Source organism: Cyprinus carpio, chromosome A25 (genome assembly GCF_018340385.1).
Source record: "Cyprinus carpio isolate SPL01 chromosome A25, ASM1834038v1, whole genome shotgun sequence".
NCBI classification, from domain to species: Eukaryota; Metazoa; Chordata; class Actinopteri; order Cypriniformes; family Cyprinidae; genus Cyprinus; species Cyprinus carpio.
In genome coordinates, this window is record NC_056596.1 from 6,541,975 (window position 1) to 6,559,157 (window position 17,183).

Sequence of the window (17,183 nt, forward strand, 5' to 3'; positions counted from 1 at the left end):
TTACTCTGGAAATATGACAGTACAGTAGGTGCACTAAAATATGTTGAGTCTCGCTAAGGGGGGGCAGCAGATTTATGCACTTCCTGAGCACACTGTTACAATTTAAGCAAGGACAGAAACTCCACAAATCACTGTCAATGTCGCTGCCACTCACATAAATAAGCACTCATAGGATGCTTTTCAAATGGCAGGAGTCTTCAGACTTTAATTGAATCAGTTCTGTTCGGAAGCATACTCAAGGGGGCAATGAAGAGCTCGGGAATGTCTGCCACCTGCTGTGTGGAACAAAGTCGGATTACGGAAAATGGCTGTTGGCAGGCAGCAGGAATGGAAATCGTGAGTATGCAGTGCAAAATATATATTCAAACTTAAAAAATGGCAATATTTAATTGATTAAAAATCAAATTGATACTTTGATTGACACATGATTCTAATGCCTCACTAATTCTCACTGATGACTCACTGATTCACCAATTAACTGACTGAAGTAATTCAGTGGTGGCTGGACTGATTCATTGATTCATTGATTCATTAATCGACACATGATTCAAATGACTTACTGATTCCCAAATGTACAGATTCACCAATTAATTGATTCACTGATTATTTCAGCATACAGTAGTAAGAATTCTTGTTTAATTTGAAATCGGATGTGACATAATTAATGACTTACTGTATGGTTCAGCAAGCAAATCAAATAATTCAGCAACCAATATACTTCAATAAGCTTTTAAAAATATATAGATATATATTTTTTACACAGTAAAGTGGTAAAAAATATATATATATATATTTTTAAAAGCTCATTAAAGTATATTTTACAAAAAATTACAATTTCTTTCTACTTAATTTTTTTTGTTTAATTCAAACATTAGAAATTGCTAGTAAATTTAACAACGAATTAGAGTGAAAATTGTTTCTACATCATTTATTTTTTCTGTGTGCTCATACTGTATGTTTCTCAAACTTCTCAAATAATGAATACTCAAGAAAAAGAATTGAAACATTTTTTCTTTTTTTACATTTTAACAATGTATAGGAAATTTTTAGATTTACAACTAAAGCTCTGATTGGGGGATTTAAACTCTTGACATCTGGCAACCAGAACCATGAAAGCTTGTGAAGGCTTGTTACTTGTTTCAGGATAAATAACCAGCAGGCAAATATTGCAGATGATTATGCTAAATAAATCTAGACAAAAAATAAATAAATAAAAATCTTGGTGCCTATTTGGTACTCACAAGTTGCGGGTTTGTTGCAGTTGTGCCCGTGCCGGAAATACTGTGGGTTTTCGATCACTGGGATGCGGGTCATGCCGATCACCACGGCGTCTGGCCCAGCATCCAGGGTACATGGGGTTATGATGCCATGATTAACATGATGGAGGGGGCTGGCGGAGTCTTCTTCACCACTGATCACAGCCACGGGTCCTGCAGAGAGAAAAAGAGAGCCATCACACAAAATGACATTGGTTGCTTAATGGAAAATGAATGCAGCGTAATACATCTGAGAGGGAAAAGCGGACAGGCTCATTTGTCAGAATAAACGTTATCTCTTAGAGCTGCGACTGGCCTCTGAGCTCTTCTCTGTCATTTGGTCACACGTTAAACGCCTCGGCCTGATTCAACCCCAGAAGCCTCAGCTGCCGTGGCCCTGGGCCATGATAAACACTGACTCCCCAAGTTTCCCAAAGTCCCATCATCGGCTCATTTAGTGGCGTCAACAAAAATACACCCACATTCAGTTTCGGGCCTCCAAACCGGCAACAGATAAATGACAGGCCTTGACAATAAAGATGGCCTAATGACAGAAAGTGAGTTCAATCCTAATGTAGTACCTGTGTTTCAGGACAGCTGACTTAACTAGCACTTTCCCAGTAATGGTCATTGCTTGCTATTCATCCATCCATCCATCCTCTCTCTCCTCGGAAACAGCAGGGAAGAAAAAAAAAACTTACTGTTGAGACTTGAAAAATGTAAAAATAAATTTTAAAATGAAATGAAATGTTAAAATAAAATAACAATTAAATGTAATAATATTAGTAATATTTAATATTATTAATATTAATTTAAATATTTAATATTTATAAATAAAAATACTGTATAAGACATTTTAATATATTCTATATTTTCTGACACTTCAAAGTAATTCCAAGAAAATTGCATTTTTCTCATCTGTGCCACTGGGCCACTATATATATATATTAGTGTTGAGTGAGCAAGCTAAAATTTGACGTTTTCTCAACATAATAAATGCTGAGAACATGAAGGAACAGTCATGCTGTCATTCAAGGCTTTTGATCCTGACAGTCAGTTTTATCTTGGAACTCTCTTAGGAAGATTCACAAGGTCATTTAGTTCATAAGGTCAGACATCTTGATACAGGCCAACGAGTGAACTGTACGTAGACAGATAGACCAAGCTATGTATTTATTTATTTATTTATTTTAAAGAAAGAAGTCATAGTTCTCAAAGAAAGCTTAGCATTGTACACAAGCACAGACGCTTCAGTGTGAGAGATACAAAGACTTTCATATGAAAAAGTGAAGAACAATATGGATTGGCAGTGTTTATACCCTCAGGGATTACAAATATTTGCGCATTTCTTTTGGCAGGTATCATGACGGGAAGACTGTGGGTAAATAAGTCATATTGAAGGATAAACAATAAGCTAATACATAAAAAAAATAAGCTGAGTATTTTGAAAGACGGCATCACTAATTTGAGTGATTCTTTTATTAGAAAGCATAAAAGTCGTCACCAAGGTTTCATTTGAAATTTAGTTGTAATGCTAAATAAAAAAGAACATTTATTTCTCTTTGTGAAATTCAATCTGAAATCTAAATGTAATGAGCAGCCGCAATCGCTTTCACTGCTGTATTTTGAGACAATAACAGTGGTCTGCTGTGACACATTTAAGGGGAAATCTTGGGTAAAAGTCTTAATTAGTTTTAGCCTTTAAGACTTGAGGAGACGTTCAGCTAAGTGTCAAATGACCCCTGCAGCTAATTGGGTCATTAAAATTGTTTTCTTTTCCTTAATTGGAAAGTCTAAAAGCCCCAAAAGGACCATTAAAATAATTTTTGTAAATACTAAAAGAAGTCTTAGCAAGGTTAAAAAGTACTAACACATTTACCCCTTTTCTTTAAAAAAAAAAGTTGAAGGTGCATTATTATGAAGATGATGATGATTATTAATATTATTATTATTATTATTATTCAATGTCTAAAATATCTATTTAAAAACTGTAGGGCCTATATGATGATTATTAATATTATTATTATTATTATTATTCAATGTCTAAAATATCTATTTAAAAACTGTAGGATCAAGTCATCCCAACAATTATTCATTTTATCCATAAAATTAAAAGTTATTTTTATTAGCTCAGTTTTGTTTAAAATTGCATTAATGGTGTTATGTTTTTTAGCTTAAGAGTAACAGCACGCCTTAAAACGCCTTCAGGTTATACTTAGAGATGCGCAAAGTGAGACGCAGCTGTTAATGCGCTTCAAAATAAATACATAAGGCATATCAAATGGCACTTTCAAAATCCTATTATACAGCTGGCATGGTGAATTGAAGATCGCATTCACTCGCTGTTGCCTTTTAGCATTTTGAGTTAGGAACTCTATCAATAAAGTGCAGGAAACAATTTGTTTACGCAGCAGAAAATAGGTGGCGAGCCATCGTGTTTCTACAGGACTTCCTCCTCTTGTCATCTTCTCTTTGGAATTAGACAACTTTGTTTGGTCCAGAAGTTTCCATTTATTTTAAAAGGACCTTCCCTGCCTGACAAATAAAAAAATCTGGATTATCACCACTGTATTCCAAGCGAGGAGTCACATATGATACACTAATGGTAAAAACAACCTGTTGGTGATGGGTGAACTACTCCTGTACAACACTTCACTGCAAATACCTGCTTCCATGTGTAAAAACAAAAATTTCCTGTTCTTGTGGCTTAGTGGTAGAGCATTGCGTTAACAGTTCAAAAGGTTGTGGGATCGATTCCCAGGGAACACACATACTGGAAAAAAAATGTATAGCTTGAATGCACTGTAAGTCACTATGGATAAAAGCATCTGCTAAATGCATATATATAAATATAAAAATTAGTCTGGCATCCTTGTTTAAAAAAGATGATGTGCTTCTCCGTTCTGGGCTGATTATCATACAGCTTACAGCAAGTTCTCACACTGTTGTTAATTAGCACTGAAAATAACTATGGTAATCCTGCATGAAGACATGCATTACACATGCAAACTCACACATAAATTTCCACCTTGCTGTATGTAGCGCAGCGATGTCACACAGCTTGTGCCATATGAGTGAGAGTGCTGCATGATAGATGTGTGTATGCCAGAACTACAGTACATTAGGATTGAACTCACTTTCTGTCATCGCACTGATCTTTCCTTTTATGCTCAAGTTTCAGATTCAGTATGATAATGGAATGGTATCTTTCTATTACAGCATGAAATCAAATGACCAATTTAAAATCCACAACGAAATGTTTTTTTCTTATAAAAAAAAATACTCCAGTTATTTTTGTTTAATAGATATATTTATTATTAGAAATTGTTTTTATAATTACATATAGTAAAATATATAGTAACATAGTTATATAAAGAAAACCATTATTATTATTATTATTATTATTATTATTATTATTATATAAATAAATTAAGTTTATCAACTGATATGATCACAAATATATTTTTGGAACACATAAAAAGGATCATTAGCCAAACATTGTTTATCATGACAAATCCAGACAGAAATCACGGTTTATTGGGACCAAGAATCGCATTGCATGCATTCATCTCACTTTCTCCATCTCTCCAGCTCTCATTTTCAAACTTACACACACTTTTAAATACACACAAACATACACCTGCTGAGGCCAAATAGGCGCAAAAGGTGACAGGGACGATTGATCCTGTTTATAAAGGCATCTGAACCCTGCTGTCTGAATGCCATTTTGCCTGGAGTTGATGTGGCTTCCTTTGATGTTGAAAGTGCACCGAGCACTTTTCTGTATCTCAGGTAGCTATAAAAGATAAAACAGGCACTATCCATGCCCACTTCTCTCTTATGGCAATTGTGCCCTGATTGCAATGCAAAGCAGCCATGGAAGACCTGCACGAATAAATTACTCACATTACTTCCTCTGATCTCACCAATGTGCACTGAAGTGTCTCCTTGACATCAAACCACCTCGTCCGAAAGCGAGGAAGCGAGAGGTACAGACTTGGGCAAAAAGGATGGTTCATACTTTCCTTAGCATATGAGACTGATTGGAAGTGGTAGAGCTGGAAAATCAGCCATATAAAAACACTCAGGCCACTTCCTATGGCCGTAATTGTGCTGTCTCTTCTGCTCATTCCTGTGCAAACTGCTGTAATGGCCTGAAGTCGGTAGCTTTTCTTCTTTTCCTGATTTGTGAATAGCCCAGATATATCTGCAGTGCCCCTCGGTGATCAGCAACAACAACAAAACTCTTTTGTTGGGTAAACAGAGAATATGAACACAGTGAATCGACTCCCTGGTGTTCTGATTGCCTGCAAGGCAGACAACAACAATGCGGTCATCATCTTGCCACTTTTCACTTCGAAAACCCTCTTCAATTGCGCCTGGCGTAGGCATGTCTGGACTCAAACGTTATTTGCACAAAATATTCTCAAACATACAGAGGAAAATAAGACCTTGGGTGTGAAAAAAGTGCTAGGTCTCAAAGAGCCGTAAACATGCAGGACCTCTAAAGTGAAAGGACGTTTATTCAGGCGGTTAATTTCGGTTTCCATGAATAAGGAACAACATTTGGCCTTTTTTCAACAAATGGTCAATTAACAATGGTCCTTAACATTCAGAAAATGTTAATATTATTATAAACATTACATGAGATACTGTTGTTGTTATTTTTTCTTTATGATTTGCAACCCTGCTACAAAATTGTGTGACATTAAAACCTTGCAATAAACATGTTTCCAGCATATTTAAAAGCAGATAGATAGATAGATAGATAGATAGATAGATAGATAGATAGATAGATAGATAGATAGATAGATAGATAGACAAGACAGACAGGCAGACAGACAGACATACAGATAGACAGATAGAAAAAAAAAAAAAAAAAAAAAAAAGATAGATTTAAAAAAGCAACGTAACACTAAAGTGTACCATATTCACAGAATATGCCTGATAGACCTCATTTGCTGTTTATGGAAGCGCTGAGGAAAAATGAAACGATTATGAAGAATTTTTCACTGAGTGCCTCCTTAAATAATAAACAGCTTGTTCGCTTGGTGTGAGACATGGAAATGTGCAAATACTTGAAAACAGCAGCTTGATGGTTATCACAATTTCATCTCTATGAAACAGATTAATAGTACAACATCCCCTGGAGCCTCAGGTGTACTAAGAACGCCTCGCACCTTTTAATAAGCATTAGCAATGCTTACACACAATACACTTCACACTTACCATTAGCTATATTTATTATTGCTTATGCACAGATTTAGAGATTTTAGAGAGTGCTACAATCACAAATGACACCTCAAATTGCGCCATTTATTGAAGAAATATTTTACTTTTCTAAGCAATCAGACTTACAATTTTACGCTAACCAGATTTGAATAAGCAAGCTTAAATCAAGTGCAATGTGCTAAATGTTAGGCTACAATTCTAATGCGATTTTATATGCCCACTATTTTTGTTTCAGCCATTTTTTCCTTCCTAGCATGTCATGGTATACAATATTCTTGCAGCACAAATCAAAGGTGGAATGATTAGCTCCCTATGTCATAAAACAACGCTAGCACCCATGCTAGTCAACAAAACAGAGTCCCGATACTGGAAGCATTAATATCCTGTGCCAGCACTCCTGCAACTGGGCCAAACAATGAAAAACCGGCAGGAACATAAAGGCAGTCAGTCATCTTTATGGTCCATGATCAAAGTAGGCCATAGGCACAGCATTCAATGTGCATTTTGTTTATAGCAGTATAAACGCCCGTGGAGCTGGAGGGGAAGGACAGTACAGCTGCTTCACCTGAAGGGACAGATGAAGAAGCAAACGCAACACACAGTGACCAAATATCCTCAGGCATAAATCAATCATACACTCACACACACATTAGCCAAGGACAGGACTGAAAGCTCTTCATAATAAGAACCAACCTTTAGGTGTCCATGCACAGAGCAGATATACAGGGCAAAGATTCTTTTCAACTATGAATTTGAATTTGTATTATAGTTGTTTAGCCATTTAAGAAAATTTATTTTTGTTTTATATTTATGTTTAAATATTATTTTTTTGTTTTGTTCTGTTAATTATGAAAGAAAACGGCGTAATTGTTAAATGTTATAAAGGGCATGGTAAAGAATTGGACGGCAATAATGGAGTGGGACAGACATCATCTTTGACCACTTCATACGCTTTGCTACGTGGAAAGTCTTTTTTTTAATGAATTTCATTTTGTTTAATTTGTATCTTAATTTTAATCTATGTTTTGTTGATCAGTTACTGAATCAAATAAATTAGAACAAGACAAGAACGCATTGTTGAATGGAGTGCAAACCCACTACATGCTTCCGCAGCCTTGAGACTTTAGACAGACAGCAGGAACTAAGTTCAATTTAATGTAAACTAAAATAAGATTGTGAGGAACAAAGGTACAACTTAGTCAGTCACATCTCGTAAAATGATGTTACATTCCAAAGTGAAGCCCATACGAAGCATACACAATACAAGTATTTTAATAACAAATAAATTGTTTATATACTGTATATATAGTGCTGGGTATATTATTTAAAAATTGTAGCCCATCACTGATTACAAATTAAGCAAATTAATCTAGTAATCTGGATTACACGTACAGGTGCATCTCAATAAATTATACTGTTGTGGAAAAGTTCATTTATTTCAGTAATTCAACTCAAATTGTGAAACTTGTGTATTAAATAAATTCAATGCACACAGACTGAAGTAGTTTAAGTCTTTAGTTCTTTTAATTGTGATGATTTTGGCAAAATCCCACCAATCCCACCAATTCATCTCAACAGTTAGAATATGGTGACATGCCAACCAGCTAATCAGTTTAAAACACCTGCAAAGGTTTCCCGAACCTTGAAAATGGTCTTTCAGTTTGGTTCACTAGGCTACACAATCATGGGGAAGACTGCTGATCTGACAGTTGTTCAGAAGACAATCATTGACACCCTTCACAAGGAGGGTAAGCCACAAACATTCATTGCCAAAGAAGCTGGCTGTTCACAGAGTGCTGTATCCAAGCAAGTTAACAGAAAGTTGAGTGGAAGGAAAAATTGTGGAAGAAAAAGATGCACAAACCAACCGAGAGAACCGCAGCCTTATGAGGATTGTCAAGCAAAATCGATTCAAGAATTTGAGTGATTTTCACAAGGAATGGACTGAGGCTGGGGTCAAAGCATCAAGAGCCACCACACACAGACATGTCAAAGAATTTGGCTACAGTTAAGCCACTCCTGAACCACAGACAACGTCAGAGGCGTCTTACCTGGGCTAATGAGGAGAAGAACTGGACTGTTGCCCAGTGGTCCAAAGTCCTCTTTTCAGATGAAAGCAAGTTTTGTATTTCATTTGGAAACCAAGGTCCTAGAGTCTGGAGGAAGGGTGTAGAAGCTCATTGCCCAATTCGCTTGAAGTCCAGTGTTAAATTTTCACAGTCTGTGATGATTTGGTGTGGAATGTCATCTGTTGGTGTTGGTCCATTGTGGTTTTTGAAAACCAAAGTCACTGCACCCGTTTACCAAGAAATTTTGGAGCACTTCATGCTTCCTTCTGCTGACCAGCTTTTTGAAGATGCTTATTTAATTTTCCAGCAGGATTTGGCACCTGCCCACACTACCAAAAGCACCAAAAGTTGGTTGGTGTTGGTGTGCTTGACTGGCCAGCAAACTCACCAGACCTGAACCCCAGAGAGAATCTATGAGGTATTTTCAAGAGGAAAATGAGAAACAAGAGACCAAAAAATGCTCCTTTACTCTAGTCTTCAGTGTCATTGAAATCTGATGATTTAGTGCCCAAGAATAATTTATTATTATTGTCAGTGAATAAAAGTGTATACATTTCTTTCTTTCTTCAAAAAACCTCATTGGTCCAAAATACATATAATATATAAGTTTAGATTTTATCATATTTATAATGTAGGTACACTTTTGTATACTGTATGTATGTACCTTTATTAAAAATGGAACGTTTTATTCAGTAATTTTTCATTGACATATTAATACTTGTGCTAATGAAAAACCGACACTCTGCTGCAGTGGAATTAAAAATAGGAAAGAAAGAAAATAATTGCTGTTCCAAGTGACTAGCTGTTAGTGTGAGCTCACATCTCTCCATCATGTGAGTCACATCACAGCATTGCTTTAAAATTCTGCCTACGGGTATCACGGTTTCATTCTCATTTATTATGTCGTCTGGCAGTGTGTAATGGCGCTCCTAGGGGACTGGAGGTCCGTTTCGTATGTAACCCTGCAGTGACCCTATGAAGCCTTCAGCACATTGCCAATGGCAACTGACCAGCTTGCGTCATAAATGGAAAAATGAAGTATGGCCATACATCTGGGCTGCCAATATTCCTACAACTCTGTGAGCGATCTGCCATTTTATAAAGTGGTGCAAGATCTGTGACAGTGAATCAGAGTACGGTGTCGTTCAGGTGCACCTGAAGCATCTATGCGGTGTTTTACCCTCACAGACCCCCTCTGGTGAATCTTAGATAGAGGAATGGAGGAACCGGAGGGAGGAATGGAGCAGAAGAGAGCGAGACAGAGCAGAGAACCCATATATCAACTGAAATGGTGACAGCCACACACATTCATCGCATAAGGAAAACATTTGGCTGATTGTGCTCACCGCAGTGAGGCTTCACGTGGCTGGCAGGTGTTTGATTCCCGCTGAATGCTAATGACCCTGATCTCCCGGCAGGAATGAAGGGAGAGAGAGATGGGCTGATTGTTTTGAAAGGAGATCTGACTTAAGAGACGAACGATAACTGACTACAACATAGGCCTACTAATGCTGCTTAAAAATTCCACTTGTGATGCGGAGTGCTTGAATATTATTCCAGAAACACAAATCATGATACAAAAGCTCAAAGACTTGGAGAAGCAAGCTAAAATGGCATGGTTGCTTAAGCAAATATATTTTTATCTCATGTTTGCTTTAAACACTCAGTTAGGTAGCATTTTAGCAGCACTCACACATTATTTCTGAACTATCATGATACATCCAACATGATAAAACCTTGCCAAATTCATGTTCATCTGATTTGGATAAAACTGAAATGGGCTTTTACTGCCATTAATTGGAAACTTCAATTCGAAAGTTGTGAAATGTGCAAGAAGCAATATACTAATATTTAATATGTCGCCAATTAGCCATATTTCCAGTGACCACGGGGTTGTCTGTTATGCTGGCATTAATACCAGTGAGAAACCTGTAACTTTCTTTTCAGTTAAAGATTTGCAGTGCATGTAAAGTAATACTTATAACAAAAAGTTGTAGTTGTGATTTTGACGGCATAATTTCGTTTCTAGCTTGCTAGAAATAACTGGTTTATGAGCTGGAAGGCTTGTGCGATCAAACTACATTTCCCATCATCCCCTGTGAAGCACAAGAATGATAAAATGCATAGATAAAACTACAAATGCCATAGATAAACTTTCATTAGCTTGGCATTAGCGTTAAATGCTAAACAGCTTTCTGTTTATGTTGAAGAAAGTGAAAAAGGACAAAGAATGAAGTTTTCCAGAGAATCTTTTTTATTCCGACCAAAATTGCATACATTCCCTGCTGTAAAAAAAAAAAAAAAAAACACAGCATATGCTGGTTAGGTATGTTTTGACCCTGGTATGCTGGTTTATGCTGGTCCTTTGCTGGTTTATGCTGGTCCTTTTGCTGGTTTATGCTGGTCCTTTTACTGGTTTATGCTGGTCCTATGCTGGTTTATGCTGGTCCTTTGCCAACACATGACCAGCATAAACCAGCAAAGGGACCAGCATAAACCAGCACATGAGCAGCATAAACAGCCAAAGGACCAGCATAAACCAGCATCCCAGTGTCAAAACATACCTAACTAGTATATGCTGTCTTTTTCAGTAGGGTTGTTTACGATCCCTCTTCTTTTTCTTTATATTTACACAATACACAAATATTTCTTGTATTTATTAATCACACAATACACAAATTCATTAGCATTAGCAATTACTGTCTTTTGATATCAGCAGGTTTTAGGGGCTGAAGCTGAGCCAATTTTTCTTGCCTGCAACTGCTTTTTGTGCAGTGAAATCTGGTGGAAAGGTGCCTCTATGCTGGGTAAATGGTCACAATGGAAACCTGCCTGTTATAGACTATTTAACAGTGTTTCAGCAGAGATGAGTGTACAGACAGCTACATTACAACATACACGCATATAAACATTCAGAGAGGTAGACTGGTAAACAAGCGAACAGCCAAAGACAGCAGAAAAAGCATACTGGGATATAGACAGGTGCAGAGATAGGCAAGTAGGAAGAGAGGCCACGGAGGAAGCTCAGGGGACAGAGAGACAGACAGAAGGCAGATAAACTATCAGACAGAGGATAGCTGAGATACAGGAGGGACCACAGGGTCCAGCCCCCTCATTTGTTACCCATGCAGGCAGACGAGGCTCTTGGTGTGCTTTTATTGAACAGTGTCTATTCCTGATGGATCTCTACTGCCCATGCTGAGGGAATGGAGGCAATGGGGGATGAGACATTAACAGCGTCCTGTTCTGACTGTGTGTCATGCAGTCATGTTTTGGTACCACCCAGCCCATGTACTGCCTCTGTGTTCCTGACTGCTTATACTGCACACTGCCTGCTATTTAAGTGTAGTCATATGCAATATGCAAATAAATGTTTTTAATGGTTGTCACATGGATGTTTGGGGGAATTTCACAAAATCATAGTATATGCACAGTTATATTAAAAAAATGCATTAGTGAAATAAAAAAAAATAAAATAAAATAAAAAGATTTTTCTGAAAAAAAAAAAGGTTTTCATTATTATTATTAATTAACAATAATTAAATTAAAAACAAATAAACAAACTCACCCACCACCACAATAAAAAAAAAAAAAAAAAAAAAAAATAAATAATAATAATAATAATAAATAAATAAATAAACAAATTGCACATTTTCTATAGTATTTAATTGTGAAATTAACACAGTAGTATTTATTGTTTCAATTTGTGGTAAATAATTTTGTATACAATTTTATTCATTTTATAACTGTTTTATGATTAAAATGATACTTTTCATTAAAACTATTACAATACTGCGAGAGAATGAGAATTCAAATGTCTTCATGAACAACAATTAAGCAAATTTACTCTATTACCATAATGCAAAAAAAGGGGGAAAAAAAAGAAATAACTTTATAACATTATTTACAGTATTTAACTTGTGAAATATTTGTAGAACTTGGTAGTATTTGTGGTTTAAATTATTTAATAGAGTTTTATTCATTTTTATTATTTATTTATGATAAACTTTTTAAATAAAAAAAATCTATTACATCAAAATTGAGAATAATAAAAAAAAATGGCTACATTTATTACAGTAAAGAGAATTGAGTGGTAGGTGGTTATGAAAATGGAGACAGAGAAAAAAATCAAATAGTCTATAGCTATGCTTAATTTTACTTACAATCATAATTATTTATATAATTTTAGATTTTTTATTTTTTCCCCCTTTCTGATTTTTAAGTGAAATGTGACCTGGGCATGTTTTCATGTGGAGTACAGTAATTATCTCAGAAATAAATGGCATATTTGAATTAAATTTACATTTTAAATTAAGTAAAAGTCTGATCAAATATGAAAATCTTGATTGGTATTGCTTCTAGTTTATTAGGCAAGAATGTTACATTGTGGGATATAGTATCTCAATATACTATATGCACATTTTGTCAAATATAGTACTCAAGTCATTTAGCTACTCAATACACGAAAATGCATGCATAACATACATAGTACAAAATGCTCTACACTGCAGAATAGTACAAGTATTCAACATTATGAACCCAGAAAAAGGCACCATCTTGCTCTCACCTGCCTGTAAGCCTCCCTCTCTCCCTCCCTCCTATCATCCCCATTTCTCCAGTGTCATTTCATTCAGCTTTTCAAAAGCTCCTCTCCCTTTGCTTTAGATGGCAGGTGCATGACCAAATGAATACAGATTCTCTGGATGTCTCAGTATGACGGCACCTAATCAAACGGCTCACAGGGAGTATGAACACACATAAATGCACCTTCTCTTGCCCTCCCCTTGCCCCCTCCATCAGCTCTATCCTCTGCCACAAGCTACAGCATCTCACTTTATGCCAAACGCATGTATCTCTCCTAGCAAAGAGGAAGACAGAGAAAAGAAGGCAGAGAAAAGCCAGGTATACACTCATTTCTTCCTGAATGCAGGAAACAGGAGGTGACCCGTGATAAATATGAACGCCATGCCGCTCCATTCTAGTTGTATCATGCATCTGCACAGTCCTGGACTCATGGGAATAATGTTGAATACAACAATGTCCAGCGATAAAACAACGCACAATGTTTTTTTTTGCTGTGAAACACTGATACTAGAATGTTCTTTGGCTGTGAAAATGCTTATCTGAAAGGCCCTAACACACTTGTTTAACAAAAATAAAAGCTGCCGCTGATATTATGGAACCTTTGACTTATACTTTTAATTTTACTGCTGAGCTAAACACCGTCCCAGAGGTCAGAAAATCTGCTTTCATTATTCCCCGCCAGTAGTTGTTTTATCCACTAAAGGATTTTATACACCAACTTAATGTGGTTTACACAAAAATATAAATGTTTTTGGGCAGCCAGGAGAGCCATAAGAGATATTTTTGCACTTTAGACTTAAAATAGTTTTATGTTTCTTTGTTTATGTATATTGCTGACCTCACCACTGCAATTCAGAAATTAAAGAAATCAGCAGTTTAAAGAGTATACCGACTGTCCCAGCAGAATAGTTAGATTACTGAGACAAAAAAAACAACCACTTAAAGGTGATATAATTATATTTATATATTTAATATTAAAAATATCTATATGTTTATAGGTCTATACAGAATGTGTGTGTGTGTGTGTGTGTGTGTGTGTGTGTGTGTGTGTGTGTGTGTGTGTGTGTGTGTGTGTGTGTGTGTGTGTGTGTGTGTGTGTGCCATTTATCCTCACAATATGACTAAATTATTATTATTATTATTATTATTATTATTATTATTATTATTATTATTATTACTACTAATATTATTATTGGAAGAAGGGAAATAATCAAATGTCATAAAAAGTAAGAAAAAGAACAATAAACAATATGATTAAAAGTAAAATATAATAATAATTATGACTATTATTTATCATTCTTAAACTATTATTATTATTATTATTATTATAAATGGGAAGAATGTATTGTAATAATAATAATAATAATAGAGAAATAGTTAAAGTATGTTCTACTGTAGGTATGCTAAGACGAAACTAAAGTTTGTTTTAGAAAGGAACTAATGTATGGATCTTAAATACGATCAGACAGTTTAATTTAGTGCATAGCATTCCACTCTCACAACTGAGTATCTTCTTTGTGCAGGGCTTTTTAGCAAAATAATATATATGTCTCAATTACTATCCTAAATAAATAAGCATTGACTAAACAATGAAATGGTGCATGGCCAATATGCGGTCAATGTCTGCATAGTTAATTCATAGCCTACTTTCACAATGAACCACAAAACTAGCTAATTTCAAGATAAGGTGGCACTATGAACCTGTTCCCTTCGGATTTCTTTTTCTTCCCACAATGCTTTGAGTGTCAATTAAAGCAACAGGGACAGATAAATGCGATTCATTATGCATCGTTAGATAAAGCCTGCTAATCCCAAGAAAAGCTGTGATAACATGTCCTTCCTCTTGTCAGCAGTAAAAAGAAAACAAAACTCAACCTTCATAAGGTGTTAGCACTTAGTTGTGTGCACTGACGTGTGCACGAGCATCCCCACAGTCTGGTGGGGTTTTTTTCAAAGTGAGGAAGAACAGACATAATTTTGTTTTGGTATCTGAGCATCTGCACCTAAAGCTTTTTAGTAAATCTGAATAGATGCTGTGCTATTCATGCAGTCTTAAAGCAGTCTGAGGTGTGCTGATTGCTCCATCCACTGCGGCCTGTTTCAGTGGGCCATAATGGCCAGACAGAACAATCAAAAGCTGACACTAAACTGTTCAGACAGGTCAAGGTTTTTCATTTCAAAGCCATCAGGGTATTGAGATTGACATGACCTTTGCCGTGGCCCTCCACTCCCTACCTCTCGCCTCTCCCCTTGTCATAATTGGTTTACTTGCGAGCGTGCCAGAGAGTGATGTCAGTACTATGATAGAGCAAGGCGTTGAGATGACATCAAACAGACAAACAAATTGCTCTACCTTCAGATGTACTTCTATTTCCTCTCTCTCCCTCAGCATGCCTTGATGTCCATTTTGTAGGGATACATATCTCACATTTCAAAGATATTCATATATATATATATAATTTTTATTATAATAATTGATGTTGTTGTTATTTACCATTTTTTTAATTTATCAAAAACAACATTCACATAATAAAAAAAATGTAAATACTTATATACTATATCAATCATATTTATATCATAAATAATTTTAAAGAACAACAACAATTTTAATTTTTACATTTTTTAATTTAGTTGTGTATACTTACCATTTAATAAAATGTTTTATTTAAAAATACGTAGTATAATAATAATAATAATAATAATAATATAGTATAATAAAATATGCAGTTTATAAATCACGTTAACTACTTTTCGGGGTCTCTGTACACAAACTGCAGGGACTGAACTTAACTTCTTCTAATAGTGATTTTAAAAATTGTTGACAAACCAGTGGCCATGTGCCAAGCTGCTCACCTGACAGTCAGAGCCCCACAGGAAGTCCTCTTTGCCAGGACTTCTCTGTTTAGAGCCAAAAGCAGCAAGGGGATGGACATTGCTGCAAATGCACAGACGGGTTCCTTCACCATCGCCGTCATTAGCCTGCGAGGTATTCCGGCAAGATGGGAGGAAATGAGGGGCTGGATGTTTGCACTGCCACCTGAGGATGTTGATGGAAATTAAACCTAGGAGTGATATGAGATGAGTTGCGGCCCAGCTTACAGATAAAATGAGTGTCTCATACTCATTGAGACACATATGTTACCTTCACTGAAATGCGATGAGAATACGAATAAAATCCATTTTACTTTCGCAATGTGGCATATTCAGTATTTGCTCTGTTCTGTCCTGAAGGCACTGCCAAACCAGATCCTATTGCAATGCAATTATCCCAAAATCAAGATCTTATGGGCAGGTAGATGGACAAATCTATATTCATGGCATTATGCAGTTCATCCCTGCACTGCTTAAATGAATCGTAATGGATACCTCTGGCAGAAATGCATCAAAATGGGGACTGGTGAGGCACAGAGGTGCCAGCACCGGAGCCAAGTGAGTGAATTAGATGTGGTACTCTTGTGTACATACAGTTATCTGCCTCATGGGCTCATTGAAAGGCGATGTGTGTTGTGTCCTTTCTCTTGACTGTGACAGGTTCACCGCTCTCATTTTGTCATATTTGTTGGGGCTGGCCTGGTGGTGGTGTTTTATCAGTCATTGTGTGATGCTTTGGTCTAAGGTTTCACTCAGAAGTAGATCAATTTGTTTGGCGCTGACAAGAGACGTGCTCAGATGAAAGCTGATTTGCCACCCAAATAATATAAATACTAAAGATAAATGCATTACAATACAGTAGACTGAAAATTATTTTAAAATAACAACAATTAGGCATGAAGCACAAACTAACTCACCTCATAATATTAATAATAATCAACATAAACATATAATTTCTAAAATAATATATTTATGAAATAAATAAATAAGTGTTTATGTTGTAATAATAATGACGTTAACAGAACCGAAACTATAAAATGTATAATAATGATGAAAAATAATAATAAATATTGTTATGGAAACATTAATATATATATAATATCTGGATATATATATATATTTATATATATAATAGATATATATATTATATATATATATATATATATTACAG

The 17,183-nt window shown here is 35.7% G+C and overlaps 1 protein-coding gene across 2 annotated transcripts in view; it reads right to left on the minus strand.

Moving 5' to 3' along the window:
• The window catches only part of LOC109079954 (NT-3 growth factor receptor-like), a 200,647-nt gene that overhangs the window by 45,341 nt on the left and 138,123 nt on the right, over positions 1-17,183 (minus strand). For both annotated transcript variants that reach the window (XM_042715165.1, XM_042715164.1), the window contains one exon: positions 1,242-1,430. In XM_042715165.1, coding sequence (XP_042571099.1) covers positions 1,242-1,430 — 189 coding nt within the window. The remainder of the gene's footprint in view (positions 1-1,241; positions 1,431-17,183) is intronic.